The following is an 11,202-nucleotide window of genomic DNA, read 5'->3' on the forward strand; positions in this document are numbered from 1 at the left end:
GTTAGGCCTACTGTAGGTTTATTTTTCTGCAACAATAGGCTTATTGGTCAAATTAAAACCCTACACCTGTAAATCAACCATATCCTGAACAACTAGGATGGCCCATGAATTTAGTTGTAATCAGGCATCAGACAAAACAAATATATAAGGGCGAGATATTGGAGATCACGAGACATGTACTAAATCATTCAAGAGAGGTCACAAATTGTTTAGTTTAAACATGGAGCAGTATCCTATTTAGCCTATTTATAAAGGAGAAATATATCCCGACAAAAAGCAGATATTGCCATGGCAGACACGTGGGTTTATGTGTTGGGGAAAAAAGGGGACAATTTATTTGAGAACATAACTACACTACAATCCTATTTTCAAACAAAAAAAACTCTCCTTTCTCCGCTGCACATGTCAAGACTTCAAAAATCACTAGTCTGTCGCACATATGGGCCAACTTTCTCACCTATTGGAGCTTTGAAAGAAGGCTAACTACTGATATTATCATCAACATTTTAAAAATATTTTAATCGACCGTAGCTTGCCTGGAATCCCGGAAATCTTCCTGAATTGCGTTGGGATGCGAAATTAGGAAGCCTAGCGGAAAGCATCTGCAGCAGAATCTGCTTATGTCAGGTGTTCTTCTGTCCACTGCTGTAGTCAAGGCACGGAGCGGTGAGATAGAGGTGGATTGCATCGAAGTCACTCTCTGCCATTGTCATACATTTAAAAAAAAAATGTTAGCCTCGAAGCATTGGTTATGGATAAATTTGATTATACTGTGTCTCGGTCAAGCTAGTCTAGCTGCACCTAAAAAGGTTTTTCGATGCCCTTCGGGATGCTCGTGCTCCAGGGAGACCATTATTTGTGTCGGGACCTCAAGTGTACCACGGACTATGCCGAATGACATCAACTCACTGTGAGTATTGTCCTCAATTTATTCATCATCACACATAGTTGAAAGGAAAATACAGTTGGCCTATCACATGGAATGTTGAAAAACGTGCAAGCATGAATGGTGTAATGACATGAAGTTTGTAATGACTTCAGTGTTACAAATGTAGCCTAACCCACTTTTTTTGTGTCAATGATTTCCTCGTTACAGACTATTTAGACAACTGAAGCATATTAATAGGTTAATGCTGGTTTCATATTGTCAATATTATGTCGATCTTCCACCAGGAGCATAGTAAATGGATCCCTCGCAGAAATCACAGAGGCCATGTTCTCCCTCATGCCATCTCTGCAGTTGCTGTACGTAGCCACATAATTATGTTAGCCACCTAACATTTTCAGCAAGTACCTAAGAATATTGTGTTTTTATAGTAACCTATACATGGATGCAGCAATGCAGGCCTTACACCACTAACTGTAAATGCAATTCTGATGAGGCTGTGGTCCTGTATGGCTCAGTTGGTAGAGCATGACGCTTGCTAAATCAGGGCTGTGGTTTGAATTCCTGGTGCTACCCAAGCGTACAATGGATGTATGCATGACTAAGTCGCTTTCTGTTAAATGGCATAAATTATTACTATATTAGACAGAGACACATGCAGGGAGTCGTGTCAGACTGAACTGCCTTATTTATGAACAGTATTTCAATGCCTTCGATAGTCTGTTTGGTCATTGTGTCTTGCAGATCGAAGGTCCGTCACTCACTAAATGGTCCGTCACTCACTAAATGACTAGATATTATGATGTAGCCATGAAAATGATTACTACAGTAATCATTTCAATTCTTCACTTGAAACCACACACACACTTGCGTGAGTACGAATGCAAGCCCTTAACACGCACACAACTCACTGCATCCATGCTGCTAATCTTTTTTTCTTTTCATCTTTAATAAGTGTAACATTTGCCATCCAAATGTTAAAAGTGGAATATGCTATGGAATTTTGGCTAGTATGACCCAAAACGTATCATGTTTTTCTTATTTTCTCAGGCTTCTCAATTCAAATTCATTGACCACCATCAAAGATGATGCATTCTATGGCCTTCCTCATCTTGAATATTTGTGAGTATTTGGTTCAAACTAATTTGGCTTCCTCTCCTCAGTCAACTGTTTTTGCAGAGACTGTATGATTAACAAACATCTGAATTAATCTTCAATGTCTAAACACATTTTAAGGTGGCCTATGGAGCACTAGTGTAATGTGATACCTGTAATTTGCCATAATTTTTTCTTAATTTGTGTCATATAAAACCAAAAGTTGTTAGCTTTAGTAAAATAAGTAACTTGATGTTTTTAAAAGTGAATAACAAGCTCAAAAGACAGCTAGAGTAACATCATTACTCCCTTAATTTATTACATTTGTGATTAACAGATTCATAGAAGGCAACAAGATTGAGACCATCGCCAAAAATGCCCTCAGAGGTCTCCGAGACGTGACTCATTTGTAAGTCTGCTGATACCATTTCTACCATCTCTATTCTACCCAGGGCTGTAACTGCATATGAAGACACCAAGGTCCGGACCTCTGTAATTGTTTAGAATTTAAAAAATATACAGTACCAGTCAAAAGTTCGGACACACCTACTCATTCAAGGGTTTTTCTTTATTTCTACTATTTTCTACATTGTATAATAATAGTGAAGACATCAAAACAATGAAATAACACATATGGAATCATGTAGTAACCAAAAAAGTGTTAAACAAATAAGCATATATTGTATATTTTAGATTATTCAGGGTAGCCACCCTTTGCCTTGATGACAGCTTTGCACACTCTTGGCATTCTCTCAACCAAATTCACCTGGAATTAATTTCAAACAATCTTGAAGGAGTTTCCACATATGCTGAGTACTTGTTGGCCGCTGTTCCTTCACTCTGTGGTCCAACTCATCCCAAATAATCTCAATTGGGTTGAGGTCGGGTGATTGTGAAGGCGATGTCATCCGATGCAGCACTCCATCATTCTCCTTCTTGGTCAAATAGCCCTTACACAGCCTGGAGGTGTGTTGGGTCATTGTCCTGTTGAAAAACAAATGATAGTCCCACTAAGCGCAAACCAGATGGGATGGCGTATCGCTGCAGAACGCTGTGGTAGCCGTGGTAGCCATGCTGGTTAAGTGTGCCTTGAATACTAAATAAATCAGTGACAGTGTCACCAGCAAAGCACCCCCATCACAACTCCTCCTCCATGCTTCACGGTGGGAACCACACATGGGGAGATCATCCATTCACCTGCTCTGCGTCTCACAAAGACCAGTGGTGGAAAAAGTACCAAATTGTCATACTTGATTAAAAGTATCGATACCTTAATGGAAAGTTACTCAAGTAAAAGTGAAAGTTACTCAAGTAAAAGTGAAATACTACTTGAGTAAAAGTCTAAAAGTATTTGGTGCTAAATATAATTGTAAATGTAAATGTAATTGATAAAATATACTTATGTATGAAAAGTGTAAATAATTTCAAATTCCTTATATTAAGCAAAGCAGACGGCACCCTGTCTGGGTACACTACAACACTCAGACATAATCTACAAATTATGCATTTGTGTTTAGTGAGCCTGTCAGATCAGAGGCAGTAGGGATAACCACGTATTATCTTGATAAGTGCGTGAAAGTCCTCAACTGGCAGCTTCATGAAATAGTACCCGCAAAACACCAGTCTCAACGTCAACAGTGAAGAAGCGACTCCGGGATGCTGGCCTTCTAGGCAGAGTTCCTCTGTCCAGTGTCTGTATTCTTTTGCCCATCTTAATATTTTCTTTTTATTGGCCAGTCTGAGATATGGCCTTTTCTTTGCAACTCTGCCTAGAAGGCCAGCATCCCGGAGTCGCCTCCTCACTGTTGACGTTCAGACTGGTGTTTTGTGGGTACTATTTAATGAAGCTGCCATTTGAGGACTTGTGAGGCGTCTGTTTCTCTAATGTACTTGTCCTCTTGCTCAGTTGTGCACCGGGGCCTCGCACTCCTCTTTCTATTCTGGTTAGAGCCAGTCTGCTCTGTTCTGTGATGGGAGTAGTACATAGAGTACATAGTACGTATGAGATCTTCAGTTTCTTGGCAATTTCTCGTATGGAATAGCCTTCGTTCCTCAGAACAAGAATAGACTGACGAGTTTCAGAAGAAAGGTCTTTGTTTCTGGCCATTTTCTGGCCTGTAATCGAACCCACAAATGATGATGCTCCTGATACTCAACTAGTCTAAAGAAGGACAGTTTTATTACTTCTTTAATCAGCACAACAGTTTTCAGCTGTGCTAATATGATTGAAAAGGGGTTTTCCGATGATCAATTAGCATTTTAACATGATAACCTTGGATTAGCTAACACAACTTGCCATTGGAACACAGGAGTGATGGTTGCTGATAATGGGCCTCTGTACGCCTATGTAGATATTCCATAAATAAAATCAGCCGTTTCCAGCTACAATAGTCATTTGCAATTTTGAAACTTAGTTGTGAATTGGCAGTTTTTCTTTTGTTTATATGTCACTCACAGACAGTCGCTCAATTAGCCCAAGTCAGTTAAAACATTTTTGATTGGTAAATTAGTCTAGTTAGTCTATCCAGCTATATAAAATTGCAGTAATCATGGCCGAATTCCCGACCCGGCCCAGGGCCCTGACTTCCAAGGGGGTCCCCGTTGATTTTGTTAGTCACTTCCACTCAGATATCATATTAGCATGGCATAAGTCATGACAAAATGTGTAGAATTGCAGAAAAGGTGCTTTAAAACTGCAAAAAATTATCCCCATCCCATGACAAAACATTTAGAATTGTAGGAAATGATCTGTAAAACTGCAACCCCCCAAAAATGATTTGTTTACTTTTTGTTCATAAAATACTTTTTCTGCTTACAAATTCCTTTGTACGCATTCAATTATTGTTTTGTGAGTTAATATGAGTTAATGTGTTGCGACTTATTCTATAGCTAATAGGCTATGGCTGAATCTCAAACCAAACACTTGGCCACTAAGTCCTTTATTGAGTGGTGTTGTGTTCGATAGTGATCATTCGTGTTTTGGCCAAAATGAGCATTGGGACAATGCGCACTCCATGTCCCAAAAATTCTAAATCCATTTGCGAGAATCGACTCCTTGCGATCTGTCTTGTACTATGACTCACTTGCTATGAAACATGGGTACTGAGAACCTGGGGAAGACACTGACGCATACTCGGATAGACAGTGAGAAAGTTGCAACAAAAAAAAGAATCGGCGTTGGATGCCCACTCAATAAAGAGGCTTCCAAAGGGCGCAGTGGAGCCATCAATGACTCAAGACTAGCATTTTTTAGATTGACTCAATTGACTTGTAAGTGCTCGAAGTACTCAAGTGTTTGGTTTGAGATTCAGCCTATATGTTTATAGATCAACTTTTTGCTGACCCCCCAACCCCCCCGTCCAAACCTCACTAAACTCAGATAGACCCTGTCTCTGCCATCTCCTCCATCTTTATTGTCTCTCGATCTCTATTCTATTCCATCTTTATAATCTCTACCATCTCTATTGTCTATCATGTCTATCATCTGTACTATTTCTACCATCTCTTCCATTTTTCAATCATTTCTATCGGCGCTATCATTTCACTCTCCCTGATCATCTCTCTGTACCACCTCTGTCATTTCTATCAGATCTATCAATCTCTTATATCTACCATTTCTATTGTCTCTACCATTTCTATCATTTCTATTCTCTACTATCTTTATCATCTCAATCCTCCACCCAAGAATCTCTCTCCACGATGACACATTATTTTTCTCACCGTCTCCTGCCGCACTGTCTCTCGCAGGTCGCTGGCTAACAACAACATGAGGGCTTTGCCAAGGGATCTCTTCCACGATCTTGACTCCCTGCTAGAGCTGTGAGTAAGAAACCCAGCTAGCAATCACTTAAAGGACCACAGGTTTCTATGAGGCAGCACTGACACTGCACCAAACATCTCTAATTGACAGTTGGCAACCCGCTCTTATTAGGCTTTTAATGAGATTAACAGGAAATGGTTGTTATACTCAGCTAGTTCAGTCAGAATGCTGCTTGTGCTTAAAGAGTTGATGGTCAATTTGTGTATATACCTCAATGTTTTGTTTTTAGTAGGTTCAATAAATAAGTGCTGGCTAGACAGTGATTTAGAAATGGTGCACAAAATTGTTACTAGGGACAAGCTTAGTCCCGCATGCATATAGGGCGCCATTTTTGTCACAGAACAGAGCACAGATCTGTGAAAAACATTGTAGAGCTCCACATTTATAATATGCAGTGCAATATAATTTGAAAACGTTATTTAATGTTGTGCACAACTGCCAATTGCTCATGCAAAATTTTGCCCGTAATGTGTTGTTGTTTTGGCATTTGAAAAGGTGTATGGGATGTTACGCCTGGTCCAGAGACAACCTTCAGCCCCTTTCCCCTAGGTCCATCTGAAGAGAGATTGGATAGCTGAAATCAACATGATGTTTCATCAAATCTGAAAACCCACAAGGGGCTAAGGAAAGAGACTAGGGGTTGTTTTGAAAAAAGTGTTAGAGTTAGGTTTAATCTGATTTTAGGGAAGTAGATAAAGGGCTTCATTGCCACAATCCCAAACTATCCCTTTAATTGGTGTCCAGGAAACTAGCCCCTAGAGTCCAGACATTATTTTCTTGCAGTGTGAGGATACTGGATGGTATACATGTTCCCCATTATTTTAACTCTGAATACCCTAAGCTTTGCCTTTTACTAAGTAATCACATTCTATCTTTTGGTGGATTCGTTTATGTTACTGCATCCATCCTCTGTCACATGTTAGGGATTTGAGAGGCAACATATTTCAGTGTGACTGCGAGAACAAGTGGCTGATGATGTGGCTGAAAAACACCAACGCTACCGTATCGGATGTCAACTGCGCAGGTCCCATAGAAATGAAGGGCAAACGCCTGAACGACCTTCCCATCCCGCCAGACGAGTGTATCTCCACGGGTAATTTAACCAGCGCACCTCCACACTCCAGTCAAACATAAATGTCACACCCAACAAATGGATATTATTTCTCCTTTTAAGAATTATAATTGTGGTGTGTGTGTTGAGGGGGAATCAAATATACAGTTATGCATTTTATTTATAGGCACACTTGCCATCTGTGTGATACTGTAATAATACTACACATATACTGTAGTAGCTCTACATACTATGAACCATGTTTGATTTACATATTGTGATACACAAAGGTTTCATGACACACAGTCCTTTCACACCATATGTGTTGTCTGTTCAGCAGTTGATCAGATTTCTTGTAACAACACAAATACCTTTTTAACTCTTACATGGTAAAATACATTTGACTTTCTGTAATAATGTATTGGACATCATCAGTACTTTGCTGTTGAATAATTAACAAAAAATTACCAATATGGACAATGGGGGCTTTAATTCTTCAAATTCAAGTTATATTTAATTACTAATTTGTTGTATCTTAATTAGAGAGTTGCCAGATTATTGTGGCCTTGTGTGGATATCAGGGTCTCCTCTGTACACATTTTTGTGTTGTGTTCATCATGTTGTGTTCCTTTTCTGCCCCACAGACTTTGTCCGTCATCAGTCCATTCCAACCCAGGCTTTGTCGGCTGACATTTTCTCCCATAATGAGGACATTTATGTGGCGATGGCTGACCCCAATTACAACAGCTGTGTGGTCATGGAATGGGACCACATTGAAATGAATTTCAGGCCTTTCGATAACATCACAGGTTTGATTTATTTTCGTGTTTGTTTAAAAAATAAAATAAAAGTTTATTGATTGTAGGCCTATCCTTGTTGTTTAGTTAAATATACTAGAAATCTCACCGTCCATTTTTTTTTATTTTCAGTTGTACCATACACTGAGTTTACAAAACATGTCCATGCTCTTTCCATGACATAGACTGACCAGGTGAATCCAGGTGAAATCTATGATCCCTTATTGATATCACCTGTTAAATCCACGTCAATTAGTGTAGATGAAGGGGAGGAGACAAGTTAAAGAATATTGTTAAGCCTTGACACAATTGAGACATGGATTGTGTATGTGTACCATTCAGAGGGTAAATGGGCAAGACAAAATATTTAAGTGCCTTTGAAAGGGGTATTGTAGTAGGTGCAAGGCACTCCGGTTTGAGTGTACCAGAACTGCAACGCTGCTGGGTTTTTCACACTCAACAGTTTCCCGTGTGTATCAAGAATGGTTCACCACCCAAAGGACATCCAGCCAACTTGACACAACTATGGGAGGCATTGGAGTCAACATGCGCCAGCTTCCCTGTGGAATGCTTTCGACACCTTGTAGTCCATGCCCCTACAAATTGAATTTAGGCCCCAACGAATTACGGCAAAGGAGGGTGCAACTCAATATTTTTTCATTTGTAAAAACTTTTTAAATTTGATTTAACCAGACAAGTCAGTTAAGAACAAATTCTTATTTACAATGACGGCCTACCCCGGGCAAACCTGGACGAAGCCCTATGGGACTCCACAATCACGGCCGGATGTGATGCAGCCTGGATTTGAACCAGAGACTGTAGTGATACCTCTTGCACAGAGATGCAGTGCCTTAGACCGCTGCACAACTCTGGTGCAAATATTAGGAAGGTGTTCCTAATGTTTTTTACACTCAGTTTACATTTGTTGTTCCACACACAATTCAATAGAAATCACAAATTTGACTGGCCAGGACCTTAAAACAACGTATCTAGTGTGAATGTATATTGAGAAACATTCTTTTCAAGTTTAAGTTTTTATTACACTCATATAGCAGTCAATATAAACTGAAATACATCAGCATACAAAATATTAAGATAAGAGTAACAAAATAAAAAGTGTAAGTAAATACATTTTATAAAAAATGTCCTGCGTCTTAAAGCGGCTCCTTAATCAATGAGCAGAAATATAGGGTGGTTGACCTCTTGTACTGTTCAGTTCTAGACTTTGGTATAGTCAGTTGGTTTTGGCTGCGGGTGTTCCTGCCTGTCACTGTTTCGTCAGGGGGTAGCCAGTCTTTGAATTTAGATTTTAGGATGCTGACAGCGAAATCTGTGCAGAGTTGTGTCGTTATTTCATCTCAAGTGCCTCAGTATAACGGGAGTATCATCCTAGGATGGTGTAGCATGCTCTTTTCTGAATAATTTCCAGGTCATCAGACTGGGCCTGGGTCAGTGAGCTATTCCATCACATGAATAGTGGTAGAGCTTATAGGACTTGATAATTTGACTATATTTTATTTCATTTTGTTCTCATTCATAATTTCACTATTACTAATTATTTAAATATTACTCCAGGAAAGTCTGTTGTTGGATGCAAGTCTGTTCTGATTGACAACCACGTCTTGGTAATCGTGACTCAACTCTTTGGCGGATCCCACATCTACAAGTTTGATGATCAGCAAAACAAGTTCACCAAGTTCCAAACCATTGAGGTCTTCAACATCTCCAAACCCAATGACATTGAGGTGTTCCAAATAGCCGGCGAGTGGTACTTCATCATTGTGGACAGCTCCAAGGCAGGCCTATCTACTCTGTACAAGTGGAACGACCAAACGGACCGGAACGAGACCGGTTTCTACTCCTACCAGTTCCTCCACGAGTGGTTCCGAGATACGGACGCCGAGTTTGTCGAGCTAGACGGGAAGTCCCACCTCATCTTGGCCAGTCGCTCTCAGGCGCCCGTCATTTACCTCTGGAACAAGAGCAGCCAGAAGTTCCAGCTGCACAACGAAATCTCAAATGTTGACGACGTGGTGGCGGTCAAAGCCTTCCGGGTGGACGAGGAGCTCTACCTGGCCATGACGTGCTACATCGGTGACTCCAAAGTCCTCAAGTGGACCAGCAAGCAGTTCACTGAGGTGCAGGCCCTGCCTTCTCGTGGCGCCATGGTCCTCCAGCCGTTTTCATTTAAGGACAGGCACTACTTGGCCTTGGGAAGTGATTACTCCTTCACACAGATCTACTTGTGGGATGAGGAGATCAAAATGTTCTCTAAGTTCAAGGATATCTATGTGCAGTCTCCACGTTCTTTCAATGTGGTGTCCACTGACCGGCGGAATTTTTTATTTTCCTCCAGCTTCAAAGGGAAAACTATGGTCTTTGAGCATGTTATTGTCGACATAAGCCTGTGAAACTAGAAACCTTTTATTTGTGCCTAACACCATCAAATGATTGTTTCTGACACATTTATACCCGTTGTCATGAGTAGTAAATTATTTATTTATTTAATGAAAGATGAATATAGTGTTTTAAATTAGTCTTTTTAATTTGCAATGAACTATGGTTTAGACAGTCTCTGCAAAACTATGAATTTCTCTTGGTTTACATTTGTTAACATTTTGTTATTGAATGTAATGATAGATTGGTAAAATGATTTCCCTGTTAAGTTTGAAACCAAAATAATCATATTAAAGCAATGACAATATGTGAAATGTAACCCGCATGCTGAACAATTGGCTGCCAATACCTGCAATGGTCTTGTACAGTGACTTATCAGGGATATGATTATAGCAACTGCACAGTATTTACAGCTAGCTGTTAAACAACTATTATACCTTTACTGAACATAACGAATAACGGAACTGAAATTGATGATGGCCAGCTATATGGTGGAACAGTGCCTGGCTAATAGCAAAACAGAATGTCAATAATGTAGTTTGAATTCCTATGCAAGATAATGATACATATCTTTCTGTATATTTAATGCTGTACTTTATTATTATGCTTTATTACATGCTGTACTACATTAGTACAGTTAGCTAGAACTTCATTTATATAATACACATATATTCCTTGTCTTTAGTGTCATGACCTTGCTGCCTTTACCTTCAACGTGTTAACTATGCCCTACTACAGTATGTTACCTCTGTACAATGTTGATGTTCTGAACAAATTGTGTTTTCAGCCACATCTATCTATGTACTGTATATAAGTTAGACATAAAGAACATTAATTGAATGTAGATTCCATTTGGCTTTAAGAAGATCCTTGTGAAATAATTGTTCTCCATTTATTATTTAACATTTGTGGATTTAAAATGCAATAGAATTAAAGCATCTGACAGGAAATATACTGCACTGTTGTTTTTGTTCCCATTATTCTGTACAGCATACCTAGCACTTACAAATGCTGAGAATTTGTCTGTGTGGCAATGATAAAGTGCCCAAGATGGCAAAGTTAAGATGTGTAGCCTTGTCAGCACTGAGCCTTTGTGACAGATTTATCTCTGCCTTGCAAGAATAGAGGACATCAGTGCATCGGTAGGCTACATGTA

At 39.6% G+C, this 11,202-nt stretch overlaps 1 protein-coding gene across 1 annotated transcript; it reads left to right on the top strand.

Annotated features, from left to right (window-relative positions):
• Positions 1–569: 569 nt before the first annotated feature.
• LOC115137677 (leucine-rich repeat LGI family member 2-like) lies at positions 570–10,994 on the top strand. Its single transcript, XM_029674002.2, has 8 exons — positions 570–910; positions 1,174–1,245; positions 1,937–2,008; positions 2,319–2,390; positions 5,729–5,800; positions 6,725–6,894; positions 7,497–7,661; positions 9,225–10,994. The coding sequence occupies exons 1-8, from the start codon at positions 621–623 to the stop codon at positions 10,058–10,060; spliced, it is 1,749 nt and encodes a 582-aa protein (XP_029529862.2). The 5' UTR covers positions 570–620; the 3' UTR covers positions 10,061–10,994.
• The last annotated feature ends 208 nt before the right edge of the window (positions 10,995–11,202 follow it).

This window comes from Oncorhynchus nerka, linkage group LG11 (assembly GCF_034236695.1).
Source record: "Oncorhynchus nerka isolate Pitt River linkage group LG11, Oner_Uvic_2.0, whole genome shotgun sequence".
Lineage (NCBI taxonomy): Eukaryota > Metazoa > Chordata > Actinopteri > Salmoniformes > Salmonidae > Oncorhynchus > Oncorhynchus nerka.

Excerpts from the sequence above, each read along its gene's own strand:
- LOC115137677 (XM_029674002.2), top strand. The coding sequence starts at position 621 with ATGTCAGGTGTTCTTCTGTCCACTGCTGTAGTCAAGGCACGGAGCGGT. Across the intron at positions 2,009-2,318 it reads CTTCCTCATCTTGAATATTT|ATTCATAGAAGGCAACAAGA; the intron begins GTGAGTATTTGG and ends TGTGATTAACAG. Across the intron at positions 2,391-5,728 it reads CTCCGAGACGTGACTCATTT|GTCGCTGGCTAACAACAACA; the intron begins GTAAGTCTGCTG and ends TGTCTCTCGCAG.